Raw genomic sequence first — 19,281 nt, forward strand, 5'->3', positions numbered from 1 at the left:
GAGAGCAATACTTCAAATTCAGACCATTTGAATAGCTCTGACTCTCCAACTTCAGTGATATTTCTAAAACATAAATAATTATTCCCCAAACATAAATCATTAATGAAAATTAATCCATGTGTGGAAGATACCAAGAATATAATACACACAGTAACAATTGACCCTAACCATATTATGAATGAGTAATATTACCACACTGAAGGGGGAGGGGAAGACAAGAATTAACCAAATTTCTGGGTATTGCAATGTACCTTTGGAAAACATTGACTAGACACTTGGAAAGCTAAACAAAAAAAGAACTGCACACAAATCCTGGACTCTGTATAGTAATTTTTTTTTTCCCCCCACAGAGGTAGGAATTAGCAGTTCAGGAATTTATACACACATGCATAGTGTTATATATTGGGTTGGCTGAATATAGTTCGTTAGAGTTTTTCCTTGATATCTTATAGAGAAACCCATACGAATTTTTTGGTCAACCCGATATATGGCGCATATACATACACACCCTGAGATTAAATAAATAATTCAATATATTGCAGCTAATTAGAGCCAGATTTTTTTCAGTGTTGAAATGTATAGTTACAAATAAGGAAAGGAGAATGGCTAGAATATACCCTGTGGTGTTTGATTGGAATTGGAAGTATCACTGTGAATTCACAGGTTTTTGTTTGTTTTTTTTATGAGTTGGAGGCTAATTACTTTACAATATTGTAATGGTTTTTGCCATACATTGACATGAATCAGCCATGGATTTACATGTATTCCCCATCCTGATCCCCCCTCCCACCTCCCTCCCCACCCCATCCCTCTGGGTCTTCCCAGTGCACCAGCCCCGAGCACTTGTCTCATGCATCCAGCCTGGGCTGGTGATTTGTTTCACCCTTGATAATATACATGTTTCGATGCTGTTCTCTCAAAACATCCCACCCTCGCCTTCTCCCACAGAGTCCAAAAGTCTGTTCTGGACATCTATGTCTCTTTTTCTGTTTTGCATTTGGGTTATCATTACCATCTTTCTAAATTCCATATATATGCTTTAGTATACTGTATTGGTCTTTATCTTTCTGGCTTACTTCACTCTGTATAATGGGCTCCAGTTTCATCTGTTTCATTAGAACTGATTCAAATGAATTCTTTTTAATGGCTGAGTAATATTCCATGGTGTATATGTACCACAGCTTCCTTATCCATTCGTCTGCTGATGGGCATCTAGGTTGCTTCCATGTCCTGGCTATTATAAAGAGTGCTGCGATGAACATTGGGGTGCACGTGTCTCTTTCAGATCTGGTTTCCTCAATGTGTATGCCCAGAAGGAATTCACAGTTTTTACAAAGATGGATAGATACAGAAATAAATGAGAATGTGTATATGTATATGGGAGCATACATCCTTATCTTTCCTAACTGTTCACTAAGAGAACCTAGAAGCAATGAAACCGCAACAGCAGTGAGCAAACCTGGCACCCAGATACTGATCTCCAAATAACACTTTCTAATGGAAAGAACCAGGATTCCTTGGAGAAGTAGTTGATTCCAGGGCTGGGGCAGAAAAAAACACAAGATGAACCTGAAGTATCTTGTGGTACCAGAAAGTAAGAAAATGCTCCAAAAACTATAGAGGTGTGTTAGAAGGATGCCAGAGACAATGTGAAGGAGGAGCAATGACCAAAGCTGGGACAATTTGAGCAACAAAATAAATAATGATACTATTGGATTACATCCAGTAGAATAAAGATCCATTAGTGCATGCTGATATAAATAAATGGGAGAGAAGATACTCTTTTTACAATAGAATTTCAATTAATAAGTATAGGTGGAATGATGATAATGTAGGTGGAATAATGATCACCATTAGACAAGTACAACAATAACCATTGCAGGTGAGAACCCCTAAATTTAGTGGGTGGAAGTATGATGAGAAATGGGAATTTGTATAATTTCAGAGTATTTCCACTCAAGATACTTTTTAATTGCAAAAGGAAAAATTGTAATTTTACAGTGAAGAAACCCAGCAAGACTCCACCTTAACCAAATGATCAAGGTTAGCATCATCAGTAGTAAGATACGTCAACATTACATACTCCCTGATACGATGTGCTAAGAAAGGGTACAGCCATTTCTGGGTATTGCAAAACAATGCATAACCTGAGTTTAATCATGAGAAAACATCTGACAAACATAAATTGAGGTACATTCTACAAAATAACTGACTTTTCTAAAATGTCAAAGTCGTGAAAGATAAAGATTGAGGAACTGTCACAGATTAGAAGAGCCTAAGGAGACCTGAACACTAAATGCAGTGTGGGGTCCTGGATGGGACACAGGACCAAAACAGGGAAATTTGCAGTGAAATTGGCAAAATTTGAGTAAGGTCCATAAGATTAGTAGTATTCTACCAATATTTATTTCCTGGTTTTGATAGTTATAGTATTGATTATGTAAGATGACAGAAAGTAGAGGAGGCTGAGTAGAGGAACTTTTTTTTTTTTTTTTGCTTTTCTGTAAACCTAATTTTTTTCTAAGTAAAAAGTCAAAAGATAAAAATAAGAAAATTCTTCTAAAATAATTCCTGCTCTGTGAATATTCACACATTTCTACCTTTTATGTTGTTCTAAGCAAACATCTTCCTTTTATAGTCTTAACCATGACTTCACAGAACTCTGAAAACATCTTTTTTTGTTGTTGCCAAACAAAGGAAGTAAGGGGAAGAATCACATGCAAAATATTCAGTTTGCATACCCATTATCCAAAATAAAACATCACAAAGGAACCTTTTTGGCTTTTTTCTTTATCATAGCACTGAACCCAGTCACACAAATCTGGGCCTACCAAAAGAAGCTATACGTCCAAAAGAGATGCCTCCTCACTTGTGTAGTGATGTAACTTCTCGATCCTCTTTCACCAGAACAAAAATGTCTTTTTCTGATCACTGTATCTGCATAATGAGTTTCACACCTAGAAATATCGTTGATCGTTACTTGTGGTTGATGACACATTTTACTCTGTTGCCTGTTTTAATACCAAGTATAAAAAATTATATTTGTCCCTATCTTCAGCTTTTGTGACAATATACTACTATGTCATTTGTTTATTCTTTTCAGATATTGCAAATTCTGTATCTTGAGCAGTTTGTGATTGAAGTAACTATTATATTTTTAAGATTTAAAACAAATTCATTAAAATAATACATCTAGAATTTTAACTCTTCATTAATTATTATGACGTGTAAGATTTGGTAGCTGATTTTTTAGCACTGGTACTTTGGCTGTATTTAAATAGAAAATTAAATATAAGGTTTAAATTAACATATAAGGTTTAAAATAAGGTAATTTCATTAGATGGGCTTCCCTGGTAGCTCAGTGGTAAAGAATCAACTTGCCAATGCAGACCTGGTTTTGATACCTGGGTCATAAAGATCCCCTGGAGAAGGAAATAGCAACTCACTCCAGTATTCTTACCTGCGAAATCCCATGGACAGGCTAGAGTCCCTGGGGTCCCAAAAGAGTCAGACACAACTTCGTGACTAAACAACAGTTTCATTAGATACATCATGCTTTTTGGAGCACTCACCCACTTATCAGGTGGTTATTAAGCACCTTTCTTGGAGAGGTATATAGGAGTAATCAAACTATATATACAATGCCCATGTCTTCATGGAACTTACATTTTATTGCACATGAGGACCAAGTGAACTTATTTTGAAATTGACTCTTGCTGTGTTTTTAAATTGAACTGCTTTGCATGTTAGAAACTCATTTGATCACATAGTGAATTGTAAGAAACTCACTGGAGAATAACATTTTGCCTGTTAAATTTTTTAAAATCTTAGGGATTTTCTCCTTTCCTGCAAGTTCTGTTTTCACAATGAAATATTTAATAACCTCTATAACACATGGTAGATATGCATCATTGATGGATTTTGGCTTTTATTGCTCACTCTGTTGGAACAATTAATCCATATAAAAGCACTGCTTTTTGCCAGAACAAGCTTGTTTTTCAACACTGAGGCATTTTCTTGTGGTCTACAGATGTTGGCTGAACAGGCGTCAGATCGACGGCTCTTTGAACAGAACCCCGCCTGGGTTCTATGACCGAGTGTGGCAGATCCTGGAGCGCACGCCCGATGGCATTGTCGTAGCCGGGAGGCATTTGCCCCAGGTACAGCCCCACTGTGTCTGTGTCCGTAAAAGGGACTTCTAAGGAGACCTAAAGCGAAAAGAAGACAGCAGAGGGTGAGATGGTCAGACAGCATCACAGACTCAATGGACGTGAGTCTGAGCAAACTCCAGGAGATTGTGAAGGACAGGGAAGCCTGGTGTGCTACTCTCCATGGAGTCTCAAAGAGTCGGACAGGACTTAGTGACTGAGCAACTACAAAGGAGCAGAGAGTTCTTTCCTTCTCTGCTTTGGAAATGACCTTTCTACTTATTTCATTTTCTAAGAATATTTAGATACTTGAAAGGAGAAAATAAGAAGCCTGATCAAGTGGATTAGAAATAATAGCAATGATGGTAGAAATATCACCAAGTGCAATAGGCCAGTGGCAGGGAACCTCACAAACAGGAAAACATATGTTCAAAAACCAAATCAGTCTTAAGAAACAAGGTGGTTTAGTAATGCTGTGGCTAGAAATTACTAATTAAGAGTTGGATTGAACATGAAAAGTACAGTAACTTTTAGGTCATTAGACAATCACTGATCTGAATGAATTAGTATTCCCTTCTTCAAATGGTTTTCCAGGTTCTATCAACTGGCCAGCCTCTTTAATTCTTTAATTTAATTCTGACACCTAAATCATTCTGCTTATGTGCAAATGTGAATAATTAGGCCTTCTAGAAATGGAGTACTATATCTGTTTATAGTGCTGAAACATCAGCCAAATTCTTTGTGATAAAGGTCTTTATCAAAGTATTCTTTTTTTATTGAAGTATAGTTGATATACAATGTGAGTTTCAAGTATACAACATAGTGATTCAATATTTCTATAGATTATATTCCATTTAAAGTTATTATAAACTATCGACTATATTCCCTGTACTGTAGCATATTTATTTATTTTATATATAGTTTGTGCCTCTTAGTCTCCCACACCTATCTTGCCCCTCTACTCTTCCCTCACCCCACTGGTAACTACTAGTTTGATCTCTATATCTGTGAAAATAAAATATTCTTAAAACACACACCTATACTCATTTTGTTGATATGTACATAGGGTATTTCTGAAAGAACCCACAAGAAATCAGTAGCATTCTTTTCTTTGCCTTTGGGGAAAGGGACTGTGGTCTATGGTACAGTTTGGGCTTTTCACTGATAATCCTTTTTAACCTTTCAGATTTTTTAACTTTGTGAATCTACTATTTTTTTTAAAAAATGAATAAGAACTTTTTAAAAGTATTTTTTATGCTGTTCACAGACTGTTGATTGGTTTTTGTTGGTTGTCAGTATAGGTGCTCCAGTCCTTTCCAAGGTGGTCTCTGTGACCATTGTATGGAGCGCCTCTGTCTCCTGTGGGCAGGGAACCCACTTCAACTGTTCGTGTCCTGCTTCTTCTAGTAGGCCTTGTGTCTGAGTAGAGAGGACTGTTGCAACCTTCTGTTGCTTCTTTCCCAGCCTCCACTAATACCTACCAGACTTTAATTATCTGATCACCTGGGCATATTCTCTCCTTGCTGACAACGTGTTAAGTATTTTTAAGTGCCAGGCACTTTTCTAAGTGCTCCTTTAATCCTTAGAACCGTCTTTTGCGGTAGGTACTGTATTACTGCCATTTGACAGACAAGGAGACTAAAACACAGCTCAGTGGTTTTCCCAAAGTCGTACATCTAGGAAGCACCTGACCTAGTGTGACCTCTTTCCCAGCAGTTTGGCTTCTGAGCCTTTTCTCTTAACTTCTCTGCTACACTTTCCACTTGTTTCAGAGACTGGAAAATAAGGTAGCCTGATAACTCTTCTCTAGATTTAATTATCATATTGCATACTAGCCATGCTGACTTTTCAAATGAGATATATTAAAAGGACATTGATGTCAACCCATGAAAAGATCTTCCTTTCCTTCTGTAACCCCATTCATCTCATTGCTAGACATCTAAACAGTTATAATTGCAGGCATATCTCAAATAGTGCAAGTTTGGTTCCAGATGATCACAGTAAAGCAAATTACATAATTTTTTTCTAATTATTCAGTTCATATTAAAGTTATGTATACACCATACTGTAGTCTGCTAGGCATGCAATAGCATTATATCTAAGAAAACAATGTACATACCTTAATTTAAAAGTACTTTATTGCTAAAAATTGGTAACCATCATCTAAAAACATGGGGCTACCAGAAACTTTCAATTTGTAAAATGAACAACAACAAAAATCTACAAAGTGCAGTAGAGTGAACCACAATAAAACAAGGTATGCCTGCACCAGCTTGATTTTTCCCTAAATTGGGTACTACCTGTAATCATTGACAGTATGTTGGATTGTATTGAATACAAAATACAAGGGGTGGACCATATTGAATATAGGACTGAAGCATTATTACACCAAGCAAAATAATATTGCTGTCACTTAATTGAAAGGAGACAATGGGCTCAGTCCCATTTTGAATAGTAAGTAGATACACATGTTCTAGGGTATGAGTAAATTCACTGTAGATCATGCTCTGAGGTAAAGGCAAATAAGTATGACTCATCATCTCTTCATCATTATTAACCAGGTAATAATTCTGGTTACTCCATCTGCTTTCTGTCATTCAAGCCTAACATTTAGAGCCTTTCCTTCCATCCTTTGAAGGTTATCCACCATGCCAAGATTTGTTATTTGTTTGAGTTTATTTTCTGCTTTCATTTGGTTTGTGGAAAGTTTATGGAAGATTTTACAATACTCTTGTTTTAAATGAAAATATAAAGAGTAGATTAGAGAAAATTTTTTGTTTTGCTTTTTTCTGTTTGCTTACCATTTCTTCACATGATATTGTTTCACTTATTTGTATGCATTTTTATGCTGCCAGCTCAGAAGGACCTGCCACAGAAATGATGTTAATTCAGTAGCAAGTGACTTAGATGCTGAAGTATGATAGCAAGCGTAACTTGTTGTGTTAATTCTGAAAGCAATATGTATTCTTATGTGTTGTTCAATTTTTGACCATTCCTTTTGTGTATTGAAGTAGTTTTCTAATACAGTCTCTTTTCCCTCAATACATTAATATAGGAAAGATAGCTATTAAAACAGGAGGTTTAATTTATCACAAGAGTCAGCTGGTTAGCTTAAGTAGTTTGACATATATAAAATCCAGTCATATAGCTGAAAATGCTCTCTAAGGTTTTGTAGAAGCTGAAAAAGATACTAGCAAATGAAATTTTCCTGTTAAGTGGGAACCAGAGTGTGACAATGCAGCATTTTAATGTTGAGTTGTTTTTTTCAGCAACCAACCCTGTCAGATATGACCATGTATGAGATGAATTTCTCTCTCCTTGTTGAAGACATGTTGGGAAATATTGACCAGCCAAAATACAGACAGATTGTCGTGGAGGTTTGTATTTAACAATGTAGATTGCTGAAGAAGTGCTTTCTATCTGCTCCCTGAAAACCAGTATATAGGAAACTGCTTAAGAGGCCAGGAATTCACTCCTCACCTAACCCAGATCTCCAGTTGAGTCCTGGAGGAGATGGCCATCCTTGACCCTTGAGTTGAGGCACATGAACAATTTAATCATCTTAAACCCATCAGGGTAGAAAGACTGACTGGCCAACTTTCTCAGCTACACACTCACCCCCACAGTAAGTGCGTCAACAGTACCATGAAAGAGAGGACGTGACCTTCTGTTTGTCTTATTTTCATTTTTTCCTGTTTACCGAAATGACTCATGACTATTGTAGAAAAGTTCAATAGTTGAGGAAATTATAGAAAAGAAAACCAAAATATATCTCTGTATCCACTATCTATAGATCATCACTATTATTTTGAGGGACACCTTTCCAGACATCTCTGTGAACAGAGAAAGTGTGTAATTTTGTATATCATCATTGCTGCATATAAAGTTAAATGCTAAAATATACACACCTGTGCATGCATGCACATGTACACATACTTTTTTGCCATTTTAAAGTATTACATCAAATACACAGAGATTCCCTTGAATGGATATAATGTATAGCTCATCGTCACTTTGTTTCTCTGAGAATGTCTCCATCAGAATCTGTGTTTCTTGAGGGTAGATAATATGTCCTATTGATACAGAAGCTCTCAGTGAGTGCTGAACTGGTTGTGGCACCTCCTAAAATCCAACGTGTCTGGAGCTACGGTCAGCTGAGTGAGATTCAGCCTCATCTATGATAAGCCAGAATTTGGGATAGAGTATCAGCCAATCAGTTTCATAGCTTGTGGGAATGAGACAGAGACTGGGGTCAAGAAAAGATGGGATTTTTAGAAGAGTGATTGCCTTCTTTGTACTGTTAACCTTTTGGTATCTCATGCCTATAGATTCCCCTAACATGTGGTCATTCTCTTTGCAGAAGAAATTTAGATACCTTTAGAACTTGAGCAAAACCAAATTCTTTTGGATAAAGCTCTGCCCCAAGGTCTCCCACATTGTGACTCCTGGATTTTTTCCTAGTGTTTCCTTTGGTTCTCTCAGGTACTAATTGGGAAACATTTCAATAAAGTATATCAGAAAGATTCCCAAGTTGGAAATTATGTCTTTATCCTGTTCCATGTACAAACTAGGAACCATAATCATCATCAGAAAGTCTTTACCAAGCATTATGTACTCAGATACAATTTTGCTTATTACAGTTTGTCATATAAAATGAACATTACTACTTAGGATAAATGTATAGGGTAGCCAAACAATAGGATGATGCCTTAAACTAAGATAGCTTATACAAACCAAATAGTGCTCATGTCATAAAGAATCACAGTTAAGTTTGTTGTTTAAAACATAACTGTCCCCTGAGAAATACTGTGATGTCAGAGAATTATACTCATTTTGGCGTGCTAGACTTCAAGTCATTTGATCGTGAGCCTAGATCCAAATTCTGCACTGTACTCATCTGCCTTGCTTTCTGAGGCAGCCTCTGCACCACTGGACCCTGTTTTGGTACACCAAACAGTGGCTTGCCTGCCACCAAGCATGAAGGTCTAAAGACTAGAGAGAGTTCAGACACTTTGGATACTATGGGGCACTGTGTACTGTTGACAGAAAAGTCATTTTTCTAAGTTTTCAATTTTATTTAAGTGACTGAGAAACATTTTCACATAGCTACAGGGATACAGACAATGAAAAAAAAAAAGAGATTTCCAAACAGAACTCATGCTATTAATTTTCACAGTTAGGAAGATTCCATCCATAGATGATCCTAACACCTATCATTGTACAGAACAGGCTGTGGAATACAAGGACCATCCATCAGTCTGAGCAAAGAATGAAAACATATGCAGACTATGTCACTTTTATGGTTCATATAATTGGCTTTCAATGTCTGTCTCTTCTAGTTACTAATGGTCGTATCCATTGTACTGGAAAGGAACCCTGAGCTAGAATTTCAAGACAAAGTAGATCTTGACAAACTGGTGAAAGAAGCATTTCATGAATTTCAAAAAGATGAGAGTCGACTAAAGGAAGTTGAAAAACAAGTAAGTAGAGAAAATAGCTTTTTGTAGAATTTTTTTCTCAATTCTTCAAAGTATCCCTAAATCCCTTATCATTTAACTTACAAAACAGATATACAGAGTACGAAACAAGAAGAAGTCTGATTTATTTGAGGAATTAATGTTACTTTTTAGTCAATTATTAGTCATTTCTGCTAAGAAGTTCTGACTAGAAAGATATCTAAGAGATAAATTTCCTTTATGTAGTTAGCAGTTAAAATGTGTTTTACCAGAAAGCAGCCATGGATTCCAGAAGGCTATAAAATTAAATTCTGGGAGGATGGGAATGAGTAACAGGCTACATTGGTGCTGTGTACTACCTAATATAGCTCCTTCCAGGCTGTCTGTTTAATATTTTATTCTCGACCATAAAAAGGTTCCCTAAGTAAATAAAAATTATCAGCAAAAAGGAGAATACTGAAAATGTCTGTCTTTGTTTTATATGCTGAGAAGATGCCTCAGGAAAATAAAAGAAAAACTCAAGAAGCTCACATTTTCCACAAGGAACTCTTCCTGTGAATTTATTTTTCCCTCTCGGCTGACACTGATTTTACCTGTCAACTCTTTACAAACAAAAACTCAGATGACTCACTTACTATTTTCCTTTGTAGGATGACATGACTTCCTTTTACAACACTCCCCCCCTGGGAAAAAGAGGAACATGCAGCTATTTGACGAAGGTTGTGATGAATCGGCTGCTGGAAGGAGAAGTCAAGCCAAGCAATGATGACCCGTGTCTGGTTAGCTAGTGAGGAAGGTGGTAGAGACTTTGTTAAGACAGGTTTTCCAGCAGTGCGTTGTTTGTGTTGAAGCTTAATCAAGGCAGCCATTAATGTGTGGGCTGACCATGCTGGTGAATTGGTCGCCACACCCTTGGTGGAATTATTGGACTTCTTGCATGCCATAACCAATCTAATGGTAAGAAATGCTTGTAATCAAGTGAAAATAAGTTCTCATGATTATGCCAGCTACAGTAATAATCTACTGAGCAGTAGTAATAGTTTATTAATTGAAAGTTTACCACTGCATGTTTTCTGATTACATAACTCTTCAAATGGAGCCTTTGCTCATTTTGGATTAAATTCCCACCTTACTGCCAATTAAATGAATTTTCCAACTAATAATGCATACCGGGAATGAAAGTATATTGAAAAAACGGTGAATTCTTTTTAAGTAACATGCTTCTAGAACAAGATATTAATATGCATCATAAAAGCAAAATCAACCAGCTGGTATTTTGATTCTCAAACTGCATTATTGGTAATATTTTAGAATACAGAGCTATTGTACAATTTTTACCTTGTAAACATTATTATGGTTTTGTATTTGTGCTAACTGTAGGGGTTGGGCTAAAGTAATAACTCTATACCTTATCAAATATTTTCTTTGCGCCCTTAGTAAAGATAAATATGGATTGTTAACCTAGTTTGTACTCATATAAACAAAATTAAAAATCATTAAACTTTATTTCTGAATTAATGAATATATCTGAATACATTCTTTGTTCTCATTATTCACAGTATTGAATTTATTACTCCTGAATATTTTCATTTGATTGGGAGATGAAAGAGCATCTGTGGTACCTACCATTACACATATTTTGTTACCAAATTTACTTAAGCTAATGTTAATAAAAATATAAAGTATGTTAAACATTTAAATTTCATCAGTTTATTTCCTTACTAAATGTTACAATGAAGCCCATTAATTTGAGCCCTGACCCCAAAGGGAGTCATTTTTCTCACTGGTCTTATGGGAATTTCACCTGAAAAGTCAAACTTGTCACGAAAAATGCAGCCCATTTATAAAATCTTGAAAGGATCTAAGACAGAAAGGACAAGTAGCTTAAGTGACAAGTCAGGGTGATATCAAATAAATGGATACAGGAGCACATGAAAAAATCTGGAATCAGGCACATTCCTCATAACTTTGAGGTACACTTGCAAAGAGTGTGCTGGTTGACAAAACTGAGAAAAATGAGGTAAAATCTGACCTTATAGAACTTTTTTGTTTTGAGAAATCAAGGAGAAAAATATTTTCAGAATCTGTTATGTGTTAAGTGATTCACATGAATTATACTATCAAATTTGTATACTGATCATATGAAACAGAAATTGTTATCCTAGTTTTACAGTTAAGAATACTGAGGTCCAAGGGCTTCCCTGGTGGTCCAGTGGTTAAGAATCCGCCTTGCAGTGCAGAAGACAGGGGTTTGATCCCTGGCTGGGAAACTAAGATCCCCGTGCACCACAACTCCAGAGCCCACGTGCTGCCACCGCTGAGCCCACGGGCCACAGCTGGAGAGTCCGTGTGCCACAGCAGAAGATCCCGCCTGACGCAATGAAGAGCCTGTGTGCCACAGCTAAGATCCCATGCAGCTAAATAAATGAATAGTAAGAAATAAATTATACCGTCCAGATCATGTAATAAGTTCCTCCACTTTTATGGTATGAAAAGAACTGAGATTTGTGTCTACAGTACAGAATCTATGTACTTTTAACTAATATTATAGAATCTATGTACATTTCATTAATCTACTACAGACTATGATTTTTCTTCTCTTTAATGGGACTGTAATATTAGAATGCCACATTTCCAGGTAAAATTCACAAGAGAGAAGCCGGAAGTAGTTGATTCAGACTATGGGAAATGACCCAGTTTAGGAGGAGTTCTCCTAGGTTCTTCAAGAATTCTGGCTTTACGCTATCTTTTCTGATTGCACTGTCTCCGATTCCAAACCAATCACTGGTTTCTGTCCAGAACCATCATCTTACTGGATTACAAACCACTTCTGCAAGTTGTAAATACTATAAGTGCTCATTGCTCAAAGAGAATTCCTCACTAGTCATTCGAATTGTTTTTAATTGATTCAAAGAAATTGATGAAATAAAGAACATGAATCTGGCTCTGAAGAAAATTCCACTAGTAACATAATAGGAAATAAAAGTGGTATCATTAAAATAAGTGTTTGATCTCCAATGGTCAATCATTTAAAAGAGGTAGAACAACTTATATTTGGCAGTGTGGATGTATTTGAATACTAGAGTCAGACTGTACAGTCACCCCTCAGTGTCCACAGCAAATTAGTTCCAGGACCCTCATGGATACCCAAATCCATGGATACTCAAGTTCCTTATATAAAATAGCATGACCTGCATCAGTTCAGTCGCTCAGTCGTGTCCGACTCTGCGACCCCATGGATCACAGCACGCTAGGCCTCCCTGTCTATCACCAACTCCCAGAGTTTACTCAAACTCATGCCCATCGAGTCGGTGATGCCATCCAGCCATCTCATCCTCTGTCATCCCCTTCTCCTCCTGCCCCCAGTCCCTCCCAGCATCAGGGTCTTTCCCAATGAGTCAACTTTTCGCATGAGGTGGCCAAAGTATTGGAGTTTCAGCTTCACCATCAGTCCTTCCAATGAACACCCAGGATTGATCTTTAGGATGGACTGGTTGGATCTCCTTGCAGTCCAAGGGACTCTCAAGAGTCTTCTCCAACACCACAGTTCAAAAGCATCAATTTTTTGGTGCTCAACGTTCTTCACAGTCCAACTCTCACATCCATACATGACCACTGGAAAAACCATGGCCTTGACTAGACGGACCTTTGTTGGCAAAGTAATGTCCCTGCTTTTTAATATGCTGTCTAGGTTGGTCATAACTTTCCTTCCAAGGAGTAAGTGTCTTTTAATTTCATGGCTGCAATCACCATCTGCAGTGATTTTGGAGCCCCCAAAACTAAAGTCGGACACAGCTTCCACTGTTTCCCCATCTATTTCCCATGAGGTGATGGGACCAGATGCCATGATCTTTGTTTTCTGAATGTTGAGCTTTAAGCCAACTTTTTCACTCTCCTCTTTCACTTTCATCAAGAGCTTTTTAGTTCCTCTTCACTTTCTGCCATAAGGGTGGTGTCATCTCCATATCTGAGGTTATTGATATTTCTCCCGGCAATCTTGATTCTAGCTTGTGCTTCTTCCAGCCCAGCGTTTCTCATGATGTACTCTGCATATAAGTTAAATAAGCAGGGTGACAATATACAGCCTTGATGTACTCCTTTTCCTATTTGGAACCAGTCTGTTTTTCCATGTGCAGTTCTAACTGTTGCTTCCTGACCTGCATACAGGTTTCTCAAGAGGTGGGTCAGGTGGTCTGGTATTCCCATCTCTTTCAGAATTTTCCACAGTTTATTGTGATCCACATAGTCAAAGGCTTTGGCATAGTCAATAAAGGAGAAATAGATGTTTTTCTGGAACTCTCTTGCTTTTTCGATGATCAAGCGGATGTTGGCAATTTGATCTCTGGTTCCTCTGCCTTTTCTAAAACCAGCTTGAACAACTGGAAGTTCACAGTTCACATATTACTGAAGCCTGGCTTGGAGAATTTTGAGCATTACTTTACTAGCGTGTGAGATGAGTGCAATTGTGTGATAGTTTGAGCAATCTTTGGCATTGCTTTTCTCTGAGATTGGAATGAAAACTGACTTTTTCAGTCCTGTGGCCACTGCTAAGTTTTCCAAATTTGCTGGCATATTGAGTGCAGCACTTTCACAGCATCCTGCATACATCCTCCTATATACTTTAAATCATCTTTAGATTATTTTGAATTCCTAATACAATGTAAATGCTGTGTAAATAGTTGCCAATATGCTGCAAATTCAAGTTTTGCTTTTTGGAACTCTGGAATTTTTTTTCTGGCTATTTTCAACCCATAGTTAGTTGAAACTGTGGATGTGGAACACAGCTAACTGTATATACATGCACACACATGCAAGAACTATATCACATTATATTTTTTGTGAACTCTGTAAGTTTGCTACATCTTTTTTGAGTGACAAAAAAGCTTGTTCTATTATTATATATTTGATTCTCTTTTCCTTAACATAAAAAATAGAGCTAATGGTGCTTTATTATTTACTTTGAAGAAGTACTAAATATTAATTAGATTTGCATCAAGTAATCTGAACTCCTTGAAAAAACAGGAATAACAATACTTCAGTGGGGAAAATAACATGCATATAACATACAAATATTAAATATATATAGATTCCATTCCTTTTTATATGTGTATGTATATTGAATTTATATCTGTGCATATGTATTTAATTTTTTCTTGAAAAACACATGCATATATAGATTTTCCCTTTTTTGTTTGCTTATTTACTGTAGTAAAAATACTTCAGGGAACTCCTTTGTGAGTTTTGCAGCTCTTTGAGAAACTATCCAGTTAAAATGTTTGGAATGTGTGTTAAGAAAAAGAAATGACTTGACATTTTCTTGAGAAGAAAAAATAATTTCACCATACACAAAATGGCTTAGAGTAATATAGATGCTTTTCACTGTATTCTTTTCTTTTCTCCTTACCCCCACCCCCTTCCCATACAAATGCAGAAAACAGGTAACATGTGAGCATGGGCATTACTTAAAATATGACTTATATTTCAATGTAAGTTTTCTTGTAATATTATGGTTAAAGAGGAAAGTGACTTGAATTGAAATTGATAATTTACTTACATCCAGCTTTTAGGTTTGTGCATCCATAAAAAACCATATACTGCTTCTTTCTTCTTCTTCTTTTTTTTTTTTTTTTTGGTTGTTGTTGTTGCTCAGTAATATATCATATTTATTTTTTTCTTTTTACCTTTTGACCCCTTTTACCTCCCCAGCCCCCACCTTTGGCAACCATCAACCTGATCTCTATAGTTATGAGCTTGCTTTTTTTTTTTTTTTCTGATTCCACATATAAGAGATCATACAGTATTTGTCTTTCTCTGTCTCTGACTGACTTCACTTAGCATAATGTTCTCGAGGTCCATCCATGTTGAAGCAAATGGCAAGATTTTTTTCTTTTATGGCTGAATAATATGCAGTAGGGCTTCCCCTCAAAGCTCAGTCAGTAAAGAATCTGCCTGCAGTGCAGGAAACCTGGGTTTGATTCCTGGGTTGGGAAGATTCCTTGGAGAAGGAAATGGCAACCCACTCCAGTATTCTTGTCTGGAGAATCCCATGAACAGAGGAGCCTGGCAGGCTACAGTCCCATTGGGTCACAAGAGTCAGACACAACTTAGCAACTAAACCACCACCAATATGCAGTAGAATATTACTTTATCTATTCATCCATCAATGAACACCTAGGATATTGCATATCTTGGCTCTTGTACATAATGCTGCAATGAACATGAGATGCAGATATCTTTTTGAGTTAGCATTTTCATTTTCCTTGGGTGAATACCCAGAAATGGAATTGCTGAATTGTATGATGGTTCTCTAGTCAAAGCTATGGTTTTTCCAGTAGTCATGTATGAATGTGCGAGTTGGACTATAAAGAAAGCTGAGCGCCGAAGAATTGATGCTTTTGAACGGTGGTGTTGGAGAAGACTCTTGAGAGTCCCTTGGACTGCAAGGAGATCCAACCAGTCCATCCTAAAGGAAATCATTCCTGAATATTCATTGGAGGGACTGATGCTGAAGCTGAAACTCCAGTACTTTGGCCACCTGATGCAAAGAACTTACTCATTAGAAAAGACCCTGATTCTGGGAGAGATTGAAGGCAGGAGGAGAAGGGGACAACAGAGGATGAGATGGTTGGATGGCATCACCAACTCAATGGACATGAGTTTGACTAAATTCTGGGAGTTGGCAATGGACAGGGAGGCCTGGTGTGCTGCAGTCCATGGGGTCGCAAAGAGTCGGACACGATGGAGTAACTAAACTGAACTGAACTGAATGATGGTTCTATTTTTAATTTTTTGAGGAACTTCCATACTGTTTTTCATAATGACTGCTGCACCAATTTATACTACCACCAACAGTGCATTAGGATCCACTTTTATTCACACTCTTACCTACAATTTGAGAATGTATACAAATTCAATATATATATATATACAATATGTATACCAATTGTATGCATATGTATATAATATGTATACAATTTGTAATTTATATACATATTGTATACAAATTCAATATACATACACATATAAATAGGAATGGAATTAAACATATGAGTATGCATATTAACATGCATATTATATGCATGTTAATTTTCCCCACTGAAATATTGTTATTGCTCTTTTTTTCCCAATGAGTTCAGATTACTCCATGCAAATCTAATTAATCTATAGTACTTCTTCAGGGTAAATAATAAAACACTGTTAGTTCCATTTTCTATGTTAAGCAAAATGAGAATCAGATTTTTATTTCTTTTTTCTTATAATAATCATTCTGACAAATGTGAGATTTCTCATGGTGGTTTTGATTTGCATTTGATTAGTGATGTTGAGCATGTTTTTATGTACCTGTTGGATCTCTATAGGTCTTCTTTAGGAAAATGTCTATTCAGATCTTCTCATTTTTTAGTTAGGCTTTTTTTTTCTGTTTTGCTATTGAGTTGTATGAGTTCTTTATTTTGGATGTCAGTCCCTTATCAGATACATGATTTGCAAATATTTTCTCCTATTCTTTTCATTTTGTTCATGGTCAAGAACATGTTAAGGAGAGGAATATGGCAAAGAACACTTGATACATGAAGAGAGTTTATGAAAAGATAGCCAGCTAGTTTATAAAACAAGCATGAAAAAAAAAAGCATCAACTTAAAGTTGAAACCCATGGAAAGAATTGGAGACTAACACTTAATAGCTAGGGCAACTGGAAATAAAAAACTTGAAACGTTTAATATTTGCTGAAATATAGGGGGAATGAACTATGTTGTATTTTTGAGAATTAAAAAATTTGATTAGCTGAGCTAAGTTGCTGGAATCTACCACTGTCTTAGCTGAAAGCAAACACCATTTGCAAATCCACATAGGAGTTTTAACTTCCGGCTTAGATGTTACATATGCAGAATTCTGAAGTTTTCTACTACTGAAGGCATTCAGAATCTGTGACGTAAGTATAGACTTCGTGTTTTGGCGAAATTCAAAATCTGTTGTTCTGAAAGATATGTTTGGATCAATAAATCTTGATGTTCCCTCTACAGAAGCTATTGTCTGTTTTCTAAATAGAAGAGCAAAAAACAATAAGAATTAGAACACAGAACTCATGAATTTTAGAAGTCTCATTTGGCCTACAGAGCCAAAATGTTTTAACAGCTGTACTAGAGACTGAATGAAAATATTAGCACATTTATCCAGGCATGACAAGATTTAAATCTAATTTAGAGCTTCCTCTATCACAATGGCAGATTTATTGTGTAAGTTTATTGTATAAGCAACGTCTGTTGGAAACTCCTCACTGAATATTAAATTCAGCTACATTTCCAGAACATCATTTTGAGAAACATGATGTTTTCCAGATTTCCTTCCATTTTATTTAAGTCTGAAAAGATCATATTTCAATTAAAAAAAATCAGAGTGTGGAATCACCTTGATATCATCTCCAATATATGATAAGTTTGCAGTGCCTAATGGATACCAAACAACATTTATAGAATACCTAAGTAAACTTTTTTTTTTACCAGAACTCTAAAGAATAGGATCAGATAAAAGTACTTCATGAGCATGCATATTAAATAGATGGCATATAAAAGTAGGAGAGTCAACCCAATGTGAAAAGAGTTGTAACAGCACAAAGAGACCACATTTAAATCAAGAAAAGCCAGGAAGTATTGTAGTATGCAGCCAGATTCATATCCTACAATATGTCCAGGCTCTTCTTGATTTAAATGTGGTTTCTCTGTGCTGTTACAACTCTTTTTGTTATAGCTAAAAGCTCCGGGAAACAAACTCACTCAGAAGGACAGTGTGGATAGTGGAGTGTGATTTATTACACCAGTGGGTCCAAGGCAGAGTCTCCTCTTTAGCCAGGGACCCCAGCTGACTTTTGTGAAAACCTTATATACCTTAAGTGTACGTGCTCAAGCCCACATCCCCAAATTCCTTAAACCTAGCCTGGAAAATGTTTAAGGGAGATACACTCAGGTTACAGCCATGATTCATAATCAGAAGGGTCAGCTGGTTATACGTTGTAGCCTACACTAGTGGGTGCCATAACGATTACAAAGGTGATTGACTCCATAGGGGATTAGCACATTCTTTCTGGCAATGGGAAATCTTGGTGGAATCTGGTGTTTATCAGTCCAGGAGGCCAATTTGGCCATAGGTATGTTATCCCCATGGCTCTTAGGCACATAGTCCAAAGTTCACTGAAAGTGCAAGCAGGCCTATAGTCCAAAGTTCACTGGGAATGTAAGACAGAGCTTCCTTCTTTTTCAAAATGGAGTCAACTCAGCCTGTTGCTTTCCTCCTTCATTCCCCTCTTGATGCTCTCAGCTTCCAGTGTAAGCATCACTCGTTGAGATGTACTGCATTTTAGGCTTCCTGGTATATACTCGGGTAAATGAAGTCATCCTCTAGGATACAAAGTTGGAATACAAGGTCCACATAACAGAATCAACAGAACAACTATGACAATGGTTAATACAGTTTTCCACCAATCACCCTTTACCTATGATAGAACAGAAGTCCAAAAAGGAAGATTATCATCAGACATAGCTTTTACTTGATCTTTCATGTCATCTAGAGTGACTGATATATTGCCAGACAATTCAGGAATATATACACAACATTCAGCTTTGATTATAGCACAGGTCCCTCCTTGAGCGGCTGTAAGTATGTCTAAAGCCATTCTATTTTG

At 36.7% G+C, this 19,281-nt stretch overlaps 1 protein-coding gene across 4 annotated transcripts in view; it reads left to right on the forward strand.

The window, feature by feature from the left end:
• PHKB (phosphorylase kinase regulatory subunit beta) overlaps nucleotides 1-11,298 on the forward strand; it is a 218,252-nt gene extending 206,954 nt beyond the window's left edge. For all 4 annotated transcript variants that reach the window (XM_061138445.1, XM_061138447.1, XM_061138444.1 and 1 more), the window contains 4 exons: nucleotides 4,031-4,160; nucleotides 7,418-7,525; nucleotides 9,488-9,628; nucleotides 10,255-11,298. In XM_061138445.1, the coding sequence (XP_060994428.1) occupies nucleotides 4,031-4,160; nucleotides 7,418-7,525; nucleotides 9,488-9,628; nucleotides 10,255-10,392 (517 nt within the window). In that variant the 3' untranslated portion in view covers nucleotides 10,393-11,298. The remainder of the gene's footprint in view (nucleotides 1-4,030; nucleotides 4,161-7,417; nucleotides 7,526-9,487; nucleotides 9,629-10,254) is intronic.
• The last annotated feature ends 7,983 nt before the right edge of the window (nucleotides 11,299-19,281 follow it).

This window comes from Dama dama, chromosome 4, assembly GCF_033118175.1.
Source record: "Dama dama isolate Ldn47 chromosome 4, ASM3311817v1, whole genome shotgun sequence".
Classification (NCBI taxonomy): domain Eukaryota; kingdom Metazoa; phylum Chordata; class Mammalia; order Artiodactyla; family Cervidae; genus Dama; species Dama dama.